Raw genomic sequence first — 17,926 nt, 5'->3', positions numbered from 1 at the left:
ATATGTTTCCTCCTCCTCTCTGCCTCCCTACAGTTGGCGTGATGCCCCATTACAAAAGGTAACGGGGTCTAGGGGTGTATTCCCTCCTCCAGTGGACTCCCCTTTGTGCCTTCAGAGCTGAATGAGACTTCCTGCTTCAGTGTGTGAGGCAGGCCGCTCCCACCTAGATTTGGGATGATACCAATGATGTATGCTTCTGTCACAGGAAAACGGTGTGGAGTCAGTTTACTTCTTCCACCTTTGTGTGGATTCCAGAGATTAAACTCAGCCTGTCAGGTCTGTGTAGCAAGCATTTTACTCACAGAGCTGGCTCTCCACACACAAACACACACGTGTGCACATACACACATACACACAAACACATGTAGTTTGTATACACAGTATATAACATTTTATAAAGTGCATTATTTCCTCTTAGAATTTTAAGATCTCTCACTTAGCCAATATTATATAGTATTTAATGACAAAATTGTAAAGCTCTAGTAGTTATTGTAAGAAAACCATTAAGAGTTTTGCTTTGTATAGATGGATTGATTACATTGCTTACCCAGGTGTGTGGGAAGAAGCCATATGTTCAAATTTGTGAGATATTTAGGACAGATGTTGTAACAGACTTTGTCTATTTAAAGTGCTTCTGTGTTGGGCAGCCTCAGTTAGCATCCACATACAATGGGTTTGAGAAGTAGTCAATGAAAATTCCATGTTTGTGTTTTCTGCTATGCCTTTCTAGTCTTTCAACATCCTCAGGCTAAGATATTTATATTTAACATCCACATTTCTTCATACTCCTTGAAGCATCTTGTCAGAGAAATCGTGGCAATACTTTGCTTCTTTTGGGAATTTCACAAAAACATTACCTTGAAAATATTAACTTACATAGTAAAGGAGAATTAAGGCTGCAGATGAAAGTAAGTCTAATAGTTCCTGAGCCTTAAAATAGATTATATTTGACTATCTAGATGGTCCCAATGTATGTATGTATGTATGTATGTATATATATATATGTCTTTGTACTAACAGATAAGTGTAGTCCTGACCTCTCATCAAAAAAAAAAATCAAACATTTCTTCAAAACAGATGGTGACCAAATGGTGGCCATTGAAGAAAACTACAACCCATAGAAAGGAAAAATTGTAGAGCCTAGTCCCAAGTGATGCATTCCTAACCCTCAGGGGTTATCACCAAAGAGGGAGCTGAAAGATCAGAAGATCCAGAGGAACTTGGAGTTTGTTGTGAGGTTGTGTCTCCTAGGGATGTCTGAAGCTACGCCCATAATGTCTCCCCAACATGGCTGCTTAAACATGACTTAAACAGGGACAACAATAGACATGTTACCTTGAACAGGGGAAGCTTATAAGGCCTCAGCCCTACAAAAAGAACTACGAGCAACTAAGAAATGCTGAGAGAGGAAGAAATCGTCTTCCCCAAGGAGAAATATGCCAATTAGTTATCCAACATCAAATGGGAGTTTCTGGAAAAACACATACATACTTTAAAATAGAGCCTTGGAACTGTACCTGGGAAGGTTTGGAGGGAGGAAATGGAAATGATGTAATTATGCTTTCAAAAAATTAAAAAGCTATTTAGCTTATGTTGTAGTTAGTCACTAAGTTTATGGCAACTTGTATAGCATAGGAAGCCAAGACACTTAATTTTTATTTTTGGGAATTACACTATATTCCTTTATCACTGAGTTTTCCATTCCCATCAATTTAGTTTCATTTTTCATTTATTAATCAGTCAAGTTTTCATTGTTGATATTTTGTTAAAACATAGTTTAGTCCATGTTTGTTGCTATCACAAAATAACTGAGTAGGGAGAGAAGAACTTTATTTGGCTTGGATGTGTGGTTGCTGAAAAGTCCAAACAGTAGGGTGCCCACATATGACAGACAATCCATTCCAGCCTCGTGGGTGCCATGATGGGAATACAAGCAAGAGAGGTCACTTGGTAAGTAAAGAAATGACAACCTGAGAAAATGCTGGTTTTAAATTCTCCTAGAAACCCACGCCCACAGGACCTAATCCATTTTTGGAGTTTTAGCTCCCTGTGCCTAACTATCTCCTGTATAGACTACTTTGCCCCAAATCTGAATCAAATGGTTTCTTAATTAAGGAATTTAGTCTAATGTTAATTTTGATGGAGACAAACCATATTTAAATACTAAAGGAGAATTAATCTTTTTTGTTCCTTTTAGTTGTGCAACCTCTGAAACTAGCATCGTTAGGAAGATTTTCTAGCACTCCACTTTCCCCAAACTAGGGGGAACTAGAGACTCTTACATTTCCACTATTTCTGAAGTCTTCATGACTATTAGGCCAAAAATTGAATCATCTGAGTCTATTAATAAGGAGGATTATTTTTAATCATCCAAGGTATGATAATCTGAGTGACAGGTCTGGGTAATACAAGATGCTATGATGCTTACCATGTCATGAGGCTTCAGATTGGGTTCAAGAACTTTATGAATATTATATAATAGTTTCCTCCAAGATGGAAACATTCCATCCTGCAGTGAAGTTCCTTATGTGAGGAGAGTGAACAACTCATAATAACTTCAGGAAGTCCCTGAAACAAATCAAATTTACCAGGCCCTCTCCTTCCAAGAGTAAGCAATGAAGACTGCTGAAAGTCATTCTCAGACACACCAAGCTTCAAAGAAGACTCTGAGACCCAGACCAGCTGCCTGGAAGAAGAAGAAACCAGCTGAGCTGCCTAGAAGAGGTTTAGACCAACTGAGTCACTTGGAAGGGACACTCTACAACTTGTTGAGCTAACTGCAGGCTGTGCATGTGCTCCAGTTGCCCGGTTTTTGAGAGCTGTCACCATGCTGGGGAGAACTTTGGTAATACAGCTGTCTCTGAGTCATTTCTGCTCCTGTAAGTAATTCTTCACTGATATTCCTGTAAGTAACCCCAATAAGACTCATGCTTTGCCAAGTTGGGCTTTAGCAGTTTCTGTACTTTGGTCTACCATGGTTTCTTATCTAGAGTGGGTAAATATGTGTGTTGTGTCTCCCCAGGAAGAGTTTTGTCATGTAACAATGAATAGAGTAGATACTGTGTAGATAGAAACTTGGGATTTTTGTGTAAGAAACATTAGTCCTCTGAGAAGACTTCAGAACCCTACTGATGTTATCTTATGTGATGACCCAAATGAGCACTTTTGTTAGGAAAAGGGCATTTTGTATGTTAAAGGGTAATAGTTTTTTAGTTCAGGCCATGACAGCTGATGATGCACCCAGTTACAAAGTTGCCACACTTAATCTCCTGGACTCTCTGACAGACCCTCCCTGCTGCTTTCTACACATTTTTATATTTTGAGCCTTGTTCTGAAAATTAATATCAGATGTTTTGGGTGAATCATGTAATTTCAAGGAAGGGCATGCTCTTTTATTTTAACATGGAAAAGAGGGGGTGGGGAGGCTTCCCAGATTTCCCTGAGATGATAATTAAGAAATTCTCTGGTGAAGCAATCCCTTCTTCTACCAAGATTCTGCTTGATTTTGGGTAGGTGGCTTGTGGCCTGAGGAGAAACTCATTCTGCCATGTACAATGGAACCACAACAAGCTTTAAAAAGAACTCATAAAATTGGTGTTTGTGCAAATGAGATCTTGAGTTGGCAGTAACTCAGGGATGCTGGGGTGGTTTCTTGTTCCCTTAAATCATTGTGGTTCTTTGGGCTGATCCTAAACAAAGAATAAGGTACTAACAGCAGGGTAAAAAGGAGAGCGCCATATGGCTCAGGGGGTAGGAGCACTTACTGTTTGTCCAGAGGACCTGGGTTGGATTCCCAGGACTCACATGTAATTTCAGTTCCATGGGATCCAATGTCTTCTTCTGGTTTCTGTGGGTACCAGGCATGTGCATGGTACACATACATGCAGGAAAAACACTTATATTCACATAATTAAGAAAATAAATACATTTGAAAAAAACTAAAGGCAAACTACAAAGAAGAGATAGGCTTAAAGAGATTTTAAAGGATAAAGACATGGGAAAGAGATCTTCTATGGGGTCTAGTGCCCCCTTGGGTGAGTCTAAAGCTGGATCTGCACAAAGTCCTTAGACTACTCCTAGTTTTAACTTCCTGCAGGCATTATGTCTTCCCCACACTCCTATCAAGAACCTCACTTTGTACCATCCCCGAATCTGTCCTGAGTGTCTTCAGGGGGTCGAAGGTAGACCTACTGGTACTATCTACCTCTTGGTGTTAAAACAAATGTCTCAAAATGATCTTCACATTTTATTTATCTGCTGAAAGAATTCTCCCAAATACAGTTTAGGATATGAAATAGCAAGTAAGGCATACAGTTGGCATTCCTCTAAGTCATGACACTTCAAGCCCCAGGAGACTACTGAACACAAATCTTGTGAGCCATGCCATTGACTGCTCATTGGGCAAGTCTCCTAAGTTGCTTGGACTATGTCTTCTCTATCAAAAAAAGAAAAAAAATTTTCATTGGGTTGTTAATGAAGATGATAAAATATAATATGGAAATGTGTAGATTTGGGAACAAAAATAAACTGAAAGGCCAAGGGAATAAGAAATTACTATTATTTCTTAGTGGGTTTTACACAAGTTGAAGAGAAAGACAAATAGTTCAGGGGCGGGAATGAGAGGAAAGGTTTTGGAAAAAGAACAAAAGAAAGACAGATGTGAAAGCCACTGGGCAAGGGCAGAGGATGTGTCTTTTCTTTAAAAAGTGGATAATTAGAATTGTTTGCCATGTGATTGGTTTCTTCTCCATCTTAATATGGAATCTTTGATAAAATGAATGCTACTGGCACGTTTGTACTCTGGACTGAGAATAGTGGAGATCCACTTGAGATCTCACTATTTGACCTTGAGAAATACAGTCTGTTCTCTCCACGCTCCAATCTTTTTCTCTGATGAGGCAATGGAGACTTTGGTGGCCTCACATGGCCTGTGCTGCATCCTGACCCTAGGAACCCTGTTTTGATGCATCTCTCTACTCAGAGTTCCTTCTCTGGTACTAACTGTTATTTCTCGCTAAACTCCTAACTCAGCCCATTTTACATCCTTTAAAGTTAATAAGAGAAAAATCTCTTTACCTCTTCATATAATAAGGTAGGTGCTTAGTACCCCTCCCCCCAACAAAAGAAAGTAAAATTTAGATACCAAGGAGAGTCTGTTACTTGAATGTGTACCTAAAACTTGATATATTGGAAAGTTAGTCCCCTGCTGTGAGGTGTGCCTAAGAAGAGTTTAGTTGTGTGGTAGATCTTCCCTCAGAGTGGATTACTGTCATGATCAGGGAGTGAAATAGTAAGATAATGATGAAAATACTACAGAAATGAATCTATTCTTTTCTCTCACGTGCTCTCTTACCTAGTGATACTGTTCATTACGACAGGATTTGGTTCAAAGGGCCTTGATGTATATAGGCACCAAATGACGTGGGTCACAACCACTGGATCCTTAGGGGGATAAAGTCTATTCTTTACAAATGACCTACTCTGTAGTATTCTGTTGTGTCTGTATAAACTAGGCTAGACCAGAAGGCCAACTTTAAAACTTAGAGATGGACCAATCAAAAACGATTTGATCTTTCCAAACCATTCTTTTTTAAGAAGTTTTAAGAAGTTGCTAATTACCTCAAGGTAGTGAAGCCTGAAGTTAGAGGTCGAGAAGCCTTTAGACAGATTAAGGAAAGACCTTTAAAGGTAACTGAAATGCCTAAGTGCTTTCCTGTGCTTTGTAAAGCACGTGAGAGAAAGTGTTGTGATCCAGCCAAGTGGATCCTCGCTGGAGCAGGATGCTTGTCCAATTCAATCATAAGTCCCGTTCAACACAGTAATTATGGACATGAGATTTGAGCTGCAAAGCAAAATGCTGGGCTTCCCATTTAGAATGAGTCATATTAAAAGTATTTTTATTAGCATCCCTAAAAACCACAGCATACCTTCAGATGTTATTAATTGCAAATGTACATAAGCTTTTAAGAATCCTCCACTGTGGTTTCTAACATACTAGAGACTAAAAATAGTGGACTAATAGGTTAAAGTGCTGCAAAGAGTTGACTTCCAAGATTTGAAGGACTTAGGCAAGTTTCATCTGAAGTCTGGGAACCAATATCGAGCAATTAAAAGACCAGCACAGAATGACTGAGAAAACATGACACCTACTTAGAGCTGTGTTCTAGAAGTTCTCTAGGCTTGTGCCTTTCACCTCCATCTCCCAGGAGAGTATGTGTATGCTGAGGCTGTGTAACTGTTGTACCAAACTCCATTAGCATCTGCTACTTGTAGAAAAGGAAAACAGGGACCATGTCCCCAGGTTCCAACTTCACACATGTGTAACACGTATCCTGACACAGTTCCTGTGCATGGGGACAGTTGGCTGTACTTCACCTTGTTCCGGAACAAATGAAAGCAGCTTGCAGAGTCACATAAATTGAGACTCTGAGTAAAAGAAGCAAGAAATAAGGGTGTGTGTGAAAAATAGAGCCAGAAATGATGTGGAAAAAAATGCACATCCTAACCTATACACTCAGTGTGGGTGGGGGTAAACTTGGCACTGGGTTTCTAGGAATCTGACAAGAAAGAAAAACTGGTTACAGTGCAGCAGAGATAAACACAGTTGCTAAAGTAACCAGTCATAAGTTTTGAAGAGAAAAATAGTCAGAGGCTTTCTGTAGTGTTCCGATAATGAGAACATATATGATTTAATAAGCAACATCTAGCCACACAGTGCACATTGTGAGAGTCACCACTGATTCCTGCAGTGGACTTCAATGTAGGCATTATAACGAAGCACTCAGCTAAAGCAAGATCTAATGAAACATTTGAAAGTGGCCCAATTATTGTCAGCTCTGCAAAAGTCTGAGATTTTTCCCATATGTACAAGTAAGCACTGGTTTACTCATGGATGCTGGCACGAGACACAAGATTCCACGGCCACAGACAAAAGCCAGTGTATTTATTACTCATAGCAATAGCTTGAACATCGTTTTCATCATGGCTGAGACTCACAGTCTTTACAGAGCGACACAAATCATGAGTGCTACCTATATATGACATGGATATTGCAGATCAGGGACAAATTTTTGAAGACAGGAGACAACACGTATTCTGCTTGCTCTAGACAGACATCGCATTTACAATAGCACAGTTCCATATTCCAAGGCTATTTCAGAGCACTTTTTTGAGGAGGTAGTTTAACACGAGAACTGGTGCCTCCTTATAAGAGCCACAGAAACAGGAGGATTCTCAAAGAACTTGCTTTTAATGGCTGCATTTCATGTTGCATCCCAGTGCTCTCTGCATTAACCTAGGACTAACTGCTATAGAATCTGTAAGTTGTGTTTCCATTGGCACTTGCTTTGAATGTCCCTATTGCGTCCTTCTCGAAATAAGAAAGAAACAGATGGCCAGTATTTTCATAAAAACTACAGGCAATCATGTCATACTGTGTTTCCCAAATAGTTCTTCATAAAGATTCTTTTAACATAATTTTTCACAAATACTAATGACAGTGAACTTAGTAGTCTATAATACTACAAGTATCTGGAGTTTGGCATTTCTACATTTTCAAGCAAGATGGTGTTTTAAATAGTCACCCATTAGTAAGGATGGAGAAACCAAATGGAGTCACACAAATAATTCCAAATCCATCTGTACTGTGTCCCAGGCCAAGTTCAATTTTTCCTTAAGAATAACATGAAACCTTCCTGTGATCGTGTGACCCAAGCCCTGAGGCCTTACTCATGTGAGAAAGGATGTGTTCACTGTTTGTGTTGGGACTCTGAAGACAGACAGTTTTCTTGTCACTGAGAGGGGAAATGTCCTATGTGTGAGGTCTCTTTCTTCAAGCCACTCCCCGACCCTGGCCTGAGCTCTCAGACTGTCAGTGTGTCTCTTGAATGCTTGTTTGTCCTACTAGCTAAGACATCTTTTCCTGACAAAATATTAGAAGCTAGCCTTGATTTAATAAGTGTCCATTTGGTTCCAAGCAGCAAATAATGACTTCTAATGCAGACTAGGCTTCATCTATTGGCCACTCAGAGTCTGATCCCTGAATTCCATTACCTAAGTCATGCACCAGGCTCACACTGTTTTGAAGGACGAGCCTTCTTCTTCAGTTTTTTTCCAGGGTTTCTCTATGTTATCTTGGCTGTCCTGAACTCATGCTTGTAGACCAGACTGGCCTCGAACTCACAGAGATCCACCCGCCTCTGCTTCTCGAGTGCTGGGATTAAAGGCATGCGCCACCACACTCGGCTAGGACAGCCTTCTTTACAATGTTTCTGCTAAAATTTGCTTCCTGAGAAATTGGTCATTTCCTCTCACACTGTGACCTCACTGCCATAGATTGGTGAGTATGGGCTAAAGACGCAGAGCTAGGAAGGGCCAGCTAGGTGAGTGCGAATCTCAGGTTTGAGGGAGCCGCGTATCCAAGCAGAAAATCAGAGCTGAGAAAGACATGTTATGTACCCCTACCCCCTTCCAAGGCCAGTGCCAGAACATTCCTTTGGTGCGGGCTCGGGCTGCCAGCAAGAGATGACTCGAACCTTTGCCTCCTCCCACAGTACTTTGAAGATGGCGTAGCGTTGTCTCTTTAGGCTCTCGTCTTTCCTCTGGCAAGCCACCCCATCAAGACTCATTTGACCGATGGCATTCTGCTTTCCTCTGATTTTGGCTTAGTTATAGCAACAGCCCCCTCCACCCCCCCCATCCCCCACTACCAGCAACCCGAAAGGCTATTTTCCAAAGAATTGACATAAATATCTGAGCGGCACTCAAAGCACTGCGTGAGCCCAGCTGTCCCTCCAGTAGGCTTGCTTGTACTGGGGGCAATGTGATGTCACAGAAAAGGGCACACACAAGAACTTCGCAGATAAATGCAGTCATTACGACTCTTCTTAATTAAGGGCTCTGCTGCTGTTTACTGCAACCGCCATTGTGCCGGATACTATGGTAAATACAAAAATATTAGTAGCGCATTTATAAAACTGGCGCTGTCCTTTCTACTTTTTGTTTGCCTGGATGTGTCTATGTGTTTGTATGTATATGTACTTATATAATCGTATGTCTGTGTGCCTAAGTGCCTCTGAAGGCTAGAGGCTGACATTGGGTGTCTTCTTCAGTTGTTCTCACCCTTAGATTTTTTTCTTTTGTTTTGTTTCATTGCTTTTTGAGACAGGGTTTCTCTGGGTAACAGAGCCCTGGCTGTCCTGGACTCACTTTGTAGACTAGGCTGACCTCGAACTCACAGAGATCCACCTGCCTCTGCCTCTCGAGTGCTGGGATTAAAGACATGCTCCACCACCGCCCGGCCACCTTTAGTTTTTGAGACAAGGTGTTTTGCTGAATCTAGAGCTCACCAGCTCAGTGAGGCTGGTGGCACAGTAAGCTTCCTGGCTCCTTCCATCTCTGTCTCCCCACTGCAGGTCGTGCTGTCCTGGTGCATGCCATGGTGTTCTGTGAGGGTGGTAGGATTTGAACTCAGATCCTCATGCTCGAATAGCAAACCACGCTGCTGGCCATCATTCTTATTTTAGAATTTAAAGTTTACTAAGGTAGACTAGAAGGGCTATGGTCACACGGCCTACTTAAACGCCACCATCTGTGCCATGACATTGGACCGTCATCTCCCTTTGGTCAGTTCTCTATCAAAAACCATATTTGACCTCATATTTGACCACGTCCCCTGGATGGGGAGGCCTGGTGGCACTCAGAGGAAGGACAGCAAGCTACCAAGAAGAGACTTGATACTCTGTGAGCATATACAGGGGGAGGAGGTCTCCCTCATTCACAGTCATAGGGGAGAGGAGTAAGGGGAAAATAGGAGGGAGGGAGGAATAGGAGGATACAAGGGATGGGATAATCATTGAGATGTAATATGAATAAATTAATAAAATAAAAAAATAAAGCTCTGGACACTAAGGTACAAAAAAAAAAAATCAAAGCGGTCGCATTGCCTTTCCACATCAATGGATCGAAGTTTGTCTTAGCAATGTGTAAATTGAGTAGATCAGTGTCTGTCATGGAGCAAGCCCTGGAATAGAAACAGTATTGACAACATAGCAAAGAAATGTGTTCAAAGCAACTAGGTGGGATCTAAATGTAAAACTCAGGGGTCATGTTGCAAAGCTTCTCTGGATTACTGTTGGATCGACTTTACCTGCTTGTTTGGGGCGTATCTTCTCTCTATACCTCAGTTTTTCTTACTAGTAAAATAAAGACTAATAACACCATAGCTCCAGCACAGTCCCCATGGCAAGCTTGCAGATGCTAGCCCAGCATGGGGATATATATCTGTTTGTGTGTATATATCTGTGGGTACATAGTGTCTAAGTGCATAGCTTAGGGCTCCTGTGAAGCTTCTCATAACATTATAGGTGCAGAATAGTTTAAAGTATAGTTTGGTGAATTTACTTCCATTTTAAGGAAGAATTGGGTTAGTTTCCTGGCTAATAAAAAACAGTTTTCTTCTTAACAACATTTCAGTAATGTTTTGGTGGGTTTAAGTATGCCTTTTTCCTCTTTAAACTAGTTCATGAAATGTTTCAAAGTTGCCTGGGTAGATATTCTTTCCTGAATACAGATTGGTGAAAGAGCAGGGGCAGACCGTTACAACGTTGCAGAGGGAAATGTGATGATATGTTTTTGCTGTTGTGCCTACTTTTTTTTTTTTTTGAGTGTGTGGGAAAGGGTGTGATGTCATCTTGTCTCCACCTCCTGTGAGTAAGCCCACAGCAGTGCTCAGTGCAGCCGCAGCCGCCCGCCTCTGTCAGTGGAGGACGTCCACTTAAATGCAGTTCCAGGGTTGCAAGGCACCCAGCAGCATCACTCCCCGTGTGAGCAGGCAAATGCAACATGCTCTCCAGCCTGGGGTGTCTGCTTCTCTGTGGAAGTATTGCTCTTGCTCTGGGAAATGCACAGAAATTGCCCAAAGGCAAGTAGCTGGGGTGTTTTCTGTTTTAAAAGTAAGATTAAGAGTGGCTTGTTTTTAGCTGTTGATATGAAATAGGATGTGCTTTACAGTACGGGGGAACTGAACTACTCTGCAGAAAGTCAAAGGTCATATGTGTGAAGGGGTGACTTGAGTGTTATTTTCTCTGGGACCCCTGTTATGTACTTTGCAATCGCAGCTCCTCCTAACAGCTTCTAAAGGGGGGTAGGGTCACGTGAATTGAGGTGGTGTAGCTTCAAGTTACAGCATTTGTCTATCAGATCAGATTATACCAATGGCTATTGTAGTTTGTTGGAGTTATTTGGGGCTTTCAGCCCTGTCCTCAGAGACAACAGGCAGTGGTTGAGCTTTGGGAGTAGCTTGTTCTGGAAGCTGGGATCTTTTTTGTACATTTAAAGCCTACCTGTGGGGTAGGGGCTGAGGGAGTCTATCCAGGTCAGACCTGAGAACAGTTGTGAGTACAAAGCTAAGTAGCCGTCAGGACGCTCCAGTGAAGTTTGGAAGCAAATGTGATTTGCTGGATAGGACACTCCCCCCTTCTCCTGCCTAAATTGGTTATTTTAGTGTTGGTATTTTGTTTATAAAAGTCATCGAAAGAGAAGTAAATTTTCTAAATTTAGACCCTAGAAGCAATCTTTGATGCTCACTGGGACTAAATCTGGAGTCTTCTGTCTTGTCCCGTCTGTGAATATAAGTGTGTGCACTTTTGCCTCTTTGCAGAGGCACTTTAAGTCTGGGGAGGCTTTTTATGGCTGCAGACTGCTGTAGTCAGCAGGATTATGAAAAACAGGCTGAAATTTACCATACAGTTATGATGGAAAATATTAGTGGTAACGTACAGCAGCAGGCTCATCAAAACCGAGCCCGAAAGAAAAGCTAAGGGTCAGAACGCTGACAGGACACGTCAGTGTCCCCTCTGGAGAGTTCAGTCTGGAATCCTTCCCCCCTCCCCCACATGGGGTAAAGTGAAACTTGAATCCGGAATGCGAAGGCTGAGGCATTTGGCTAGTAAGTGGCTCAAATGAGGATGAGAATGTAGAAAAAGGCAGAGGAAACTCCATTTCTGATCAAATGATTATGCATAGAAAAATACCAAGCACCAGCAGGTTTTTCTCCTACCATGAGTTTCATTCCTTGATCATAATAAACTGTGACTTAATCCTTAATTAATTGTTCACACTGATGTAAACTTTTAACAACTCTGCTCTCTGAAAGGCGCCTGCGGTAGTTTTCAGTTTCAAAACTTAAGGGTGCTTCTATTTTGCTTTGTATTTACTGCTGTAAGAATGACAGACATATTTGGTTGCTCCACGCTTAGGTAAATTCCAAGTGCCTCAATTTTCCTGTTGTATTCACTAGATGTAGAACTTGTGGCACATGTCGCCTGTGTTTGTGCTGATGAAGAAGAGTATATAGTTGTCAGTAGCTGGCACCAAGCTTTGGTCTAGCCTTTTGCCCATCAGTGACTTTGCATGCTGGTTTCTTTTGTAATGTTTTAACAATCTGTTTTGGTTAGTCTGAACAAAACATCAAATTATATCTATTACAAAACAAATAAAATGGTAAATTTCTTTGTTTATTTTTCTCACAAGTTGTTGAGGAAATTCCTTTAAGCTGGCCACCTTTGTCTAAGTCTGTTCCAGAATGCCCTACAATAGATTAGTGGTTTGGGGGAGCAGATGCGTTCCTTCAATAACTTCCAGAGCTTTTCAGGCTTACCTTTGTGTGTGTGTGTGGGGGGGGGAAGCATCCACAATAGATGTTACCTTTCCACGTGACCTAAACATTTCTCAGGAAAAAACGAAAGTATCCAGCCTTTTAACCCATTGCTTCCCAAACCCATTCGCATGATAGTTCCCCTTTTAGTCAAATACAGCTGTGTGTTTCCAGAGGCCATTTGTGCCAGGTCGTGTGGGGAAAGGTGCAGGGGCGTGGGGGAGGGGAACTCTTCCTTACTGCTTCTGAGTTGAATATGGTCTGTGACTTAAGAAAAGCATAGAAGTTAAGAGCTAGAGATTAACGACCACTAAACATCGTCCAACCCAGATCTTTGCATTTGTGGACCAGTACATATTCAAGCAGGTTTTAATAGCACGGTTCTGTTAAACAGGGGTCGTACCTGACTTTTGCCTTGTGAGGACGCTCAAGGCAAGGGGAAAGTGCTTGCTGTCCAGCAAATCAAGCCAGTTTCATCAGTTGAAAAAAATAATGGCATTTAGCCAGACAAATAAGATACTCCAGTGTCCATCTTTTTTTTTTCTCATTTTATTAAAGACTGATTAAAAACTTCACCACAGGCCAATACTTGGAAAACACTGGCCTATCTTAATAGCCACCATAGGGAAAATTTAGTGACTTTCCCAAGTTAACGGCAGAGCCAGGACCAAACACTAGCCTTGCTTCCTGTTGGGCAAACAGGTCCTCTGACCTATCTTAGGGATCAGGTTTGCATATATAGGAAAACTACCTCTCCCTTGAATCATATCCTTTCTCATACAGCTAGAGGACATTTGACTACAATACCCTTAAAATCATCTTTCAGCATTTCCCAAAACATACCACCATTCTGTATGTTGCATTGTAAATATATATATACATACATATATAGTTATTATATAAACATTTATTTTATAAGAACTCACCTGTTACATATCATATAACTATTTACATATCTAGTCACATATCTTGTCCTGAAAGTAAGTTGTTAGAAAATTTTGGTTTCTAAAAGTGTGAAGATTATCAGCACTGTATCTTTTCTTGCCTTTATAAATCAATGACTATATTCCTTTGCAATTTACTCTTGGGTCTCATGTCCAAACTGTAAGAGCCATGTGCAATAGCAAGCAAGGTGGCATGTTCTTGATGCAGAGGTGATAAGACTGCCAAGCACTGTTCATATGCTAACACTGGGGGAAGGCATCTACTGCCTTGTGTCCTGACCATCCTTGACCCACAGGACAGATGTGACTATCCACAGGAAGCTGTGCCTTGCTCCACCAGCCTCTGTTCTGCTCCTGGGAACACCAGTGTCTCTCCTGGTGAAATTTACTCAAACTTATTTTCAAATTTTATTTCTTTTATTTTGTTAACTTGTTAGTTTTGAGGAGGAAAATTAACTATGACACTCAGACATTAGAGAGGACTTAGCAGATTGCTTTGCGTTGTTGGAAGCCCCCGGGCTCCAGCTACTTCTGGGACTCTCTATTTTGCCACTATAGAATTTTCTTCTCCCCTGGCACATGTGCTAAAATAAAAACCACAGAGGACGGCCATGTGTAAAGACAGCCATGCCACAGGCTTGACAAACTTCTGTGCTGAAACTCCTGTGCATAGAAGTCGTATTTAGCCTGAAGGTGCTGTCTTTACCAGGCAGGTCTGTCGCTTCTCCTTTTGAAATATGCACAAGGAGGGTCAGAGGAATGTTCGAGATATGAATGTAATAACATGACTGTGAGACATGGGAGTCTTGGGGAAATGGCAGAGGTAGTGAGTAACTGGCACTTTGCCTTGAGTTCTTACAGAAAAGAGTAGAAGTCCTTGACAAAATGTGCACAGGCGGGCTGGAACGATAGCCCAGCAGTTAAGAGCACATCCTGCTTTTGCAGAGGTTGAGTTCAGTTCGCAGTACCCATGGCGAGCCGTTCACAACTACTATATAAACACTTATAACGAGGGGCTGGAGAGATGGCTCAGAGGCTCAGAGCACTGTCTGCTCTTCCAAAGGTGCTGAATTCAATTCCCAGCTACCACGTGGTGGCGCACAACCATCTGTAATGAGATCTTGTGCCCTCTTCTGGTGTGTAGGTGTACATGCAAGCAGAGCGCTGTATAAATAATAAATAAGTCTTTAAAAAATAAAATAACAACAACAACAACACCTTAAAATGCCAGCTCTAGAAGACCCAAAGCCTTCTTTGGGCCTCCGTGGGCACCAGCACAGATATTCATATTCATAGACTCTCTCTCTCTCTCTCTCTCTCTCTCTGTAAAAAAAATGAAATCTTTTTATTTATTTATTTATTTATTTATTTATTTATTTATTTTTCTTGTTTTGGCATGAAATCTTTTTTTAATGGACAGATAAATTACAATAACCACCAGGGCTATTAACTGCTACATATTATTCTCAAAGGTAGTGTTTTTTTTTCTTTTTTGAGTGAGCAATGTGGTAATTTAGTGTTGCGTATTTTTGATGCAGGAACTCTAAATACTAAGGCCTGTATGAAGCAGGTATCTTATTACTCTCATTTTATAAAATAGCAGACCAGGTGTCTCACTAATTTGCTCCAAGTCATTTATCCAGAGAAGTAACAGTCCCTAGCCTTAATGTCCACAGAGTATCAGCTCCCTGGCCCCTGTGAAGATACACTAATTGGTTCAAGTAAAACGCGACCTGCTATGGCCAGAGTATGGAGGCTGAGAAGACAAGGCATGACCAAGCATGGCGCTTGTCTTCGGGTAGCTGACAGGTTAGCAGGGATGATGAGAGTGAGAGGTAATTCCAGTGCAGCGAGAGCTGCCTGCTTTTGTAGGAAGCCCCTGAGCTTTAAGAACAGCCCAAAGGACTCTGTCCACACTGGAGGACTCAGGCATTCTAGAAGACACCGAGGATAGGGCTGAGAGACAGGCATCATTGGGAGGAGGATGGAAGAGTCTGTGTGAGACGCGAGGGCACCTTCTTTCATAGTCTTCTGGGCACTTTCCAGCCGCTCACCTTGGGGCTGGCTCTCACTTTCCATAGAGCCCTTCTGAACAAAAGAATGCAATAAAAGAATATGTCACTCAAAAATCCCAGGCTACCTCTGCAAGGGACAGGTGATATTTGCAAGGCAGTAGGAAAATGAGAAGGTTAACACCCAATGAGTAGAGGGCTGATTTTATTTTTATTTTTGTTTTGTTTTTCAAAACAAGGTCTCTCTCTGTAGCCTGGCTGTCCTGGAATATGCTCTGTAGACCAGGCTGGCCTCGAACTCAGATATCTGTCTTCCTCTGCCTCCTGAGTGCTGGGATTAAAGGAATGCCACCAATGCCATTTTTGTTAAAATATTGTATTTGTATATTTCTGGGATAGTATTAAAGAGTACATAGGAAGAAATGATACATTGAAAAAAGGTTGTAAAAGGAAATTTATTCTAATGGTTTTTATAATTCTAAATGTTTGTAGTTCCAGTTCTAATGATTTCCTGTTGTGTTTGTTTATTCAAGTACTAATTATTGAACATCTAGGAAAAAACTTAACTAGACCAACTATGCTTTAAAAACTATATGTTAGGAATGAGCAAATAATCAAATATAGTTCAGTTGAGCCTCAGTTTAGGAACCAATGTTTTAAATTAAATTTTTTGCTGATCTTGATTAGACATCCATTAGTCACACATTTAATGGATTGCTCTGTTGGGCTATGTTATAGGTTAGTGACTCCCAAAAGGTTCGTCTAGGGCAGAGGTGGAGTGCCTAACGAAAGGCGAGCCACTGAGGTCACATGACCTACCCAGTGATACTATCTGGGTCACCAGTGGTTGAAAGAATTTCGTCTGTCCATTCTCTAATTGGCACTGATAAAAGTAGATGCCGAAGAAAGAGGAGAACTTGGTAAAAGTGATCTGAAAGAAAGTGTAAAATTTAAAAGTAAGATAATTTAATGTGAGAGACTACTAGAATAGTAAAATAAAAACAAAATTTTGTCTTCTAACAAGCATAATAAATTAAAATAAATAGCATCAGCTACAAAAAGAAAGTGCTAAGTGTAAAATAGAAAATCAATGGTTTAGGTACATAGATTTTATTAAAGTAACATTAAATTTGTAACCAAATTGTTATATAGCATGATGAATAATGCTGCATTTATATAAATTATCCTCTTAGCTATGAAATACTTTAACTTCAATGGTATATCATCTACTGTGGTCTAAAAGTTTCCACGAAACTGGCAGCTCAAGAGAACACATTGACTGTTGCAAAGTTTCTGTCTTAGTGGGAATTCTCTCACTCAAGGTCTTACGTGAGACTGCAATGAAGGTTCTAGAACTGGATTTTATCAGAGGGCTTGCCTGCTTTTAAGATCACACGTTTGAAAGGATTCAGTACACGTAGGGCCTCTGGAGTGAGGGTCTCTCTCAGTTGCTATGGAATGGAAGTCACCTTAGTGCTTGGGTGCACTGGCCTTTTTTCTTTGGCCACATACCTAGAACAGTGCAGTCAAGACGTAGATCACATGCATAGTTACAGAAGTAAATGTCTGAAGTTTGCCGTGTGCTTTTGCTTAGAAGCAACTCAGTGGTTATAAGTAGTTATACTACTTGGGTTAACTTACAATCAACCCACCGTAAATGCTCAAAAGGCCGTTGTGTGTCCCTATGTCATACAGTGAAACTGTGAATCCAGGAAACTTAACTCCAGGGACCATGCTGGTTTGAGCATTGTCACTCCATTGACTTCCCACAGAGTTCAGCCATTGTTAACCTCCCTATATGGCTGGAGTTAATTCTCAGCAATCCTTGAGATCTGGCATAAGGGTCTTAGGAAAGCGAAAGTGTCCAATGTGAGTCTTATTTTCTGTTTGAAAGAGTCCAGTTAATGCTTAGATTCCTTGTTCTGTGTGGAGAGACACACAAAGCACCCCCCCAAAGTGCTTTTCCCAAAGGGGAAGACATGAGAAACAATGAACTTCTTATAAGACAAACAAATATTAAGCAGACCACACTTATGAACTTGCTGTATAGTCCCCATAATTACAGGCTTCTGAGATGTTTGTGCGGTACTTTTGAGAGTAAGCAAAGAAATTACCACACAGTTAAGTTAAATTTGTGCCTGGCAGAAGAATGTATGCTTTATTACTGGATCTTATAGAAAGAACTTAGGGAAAAAAAAAAAAAACCAAAGGACCTTTGCTCAGAGTCCTTTTAGTTTTAATAAAACAATTATATTTGATCTCACCACACAAAGTAAAATCTGGATTGCAGCAAGAAAATATTCTTAGCAAAGCAC

The 17,926-nt window shown here is 41.0% G+C and overlaps 2 protein-coding genes across 4 annotated transcripts in view; one reads left to right on the top strand and one right to left on the bottom strand.

Moving 5' to 3' along the window:
* Window positions 1-8,640, bottom strand: part of LOC311608598 (uncharacterized protein) — a 29,848-nt gene extending 21,208 nt beyond the window's left edge. For both annotated transcript variants that reach the window (XR_014783037.1, XM_084801159.1), the window contains exon 1: window positions 8,464-8,640. Coding sequence is in view for 1 of the 2 variants with exons in the window: in XM_084801159.1 (XP_084657285.1) it covers window positions 8,464-8,627 (164 nt within the window). In the remaining variant the exon portion in view is untranslated. The remainder of the gene's footprint in view (window positions 1-8,463) is intronic.
* A 2,073-nt stretch (window positions 8,641-10,713) lies between these two features.
* The window catches only part of ABI3BP (ABI family member 3 binding protein), a 207,617-nt gene continuing 200,404 nt past the window's right edge, over window positions 10,714-17,926 (top strand). The window contains exon 1 of one of the 2 annotated variants that reach the window (XM_084801538.1): window positions 10,714-10,921. In XM_084801538.1, coding sequence (XP_084657664.1) covers window positions 10,843-10,921 — 79 coding nt within the window. In that variant the 5' untranslated portion in view covers window positions 10,714-10,842. The remainder of the gene's footprint in view (window positions 10,922-17,926) is intronic. The other variant, XM_084801539.1, reaches the window with a different exon arrangement.

The sequence above is a fragment of the Acomys minous genome, assembly GCF_964271855.1.
Source record: "Acomys minous genome assembly, chromosome: 11".
Taxonomy (NCBI): Eukaryota; Metazoa; Chordata; class Mammalia; order Rodentia; family Muridae; genus Acomys; species Acomys minous.
This window is presented reverse-complemented; position numbering and strand designations above follow the sequence as displayed.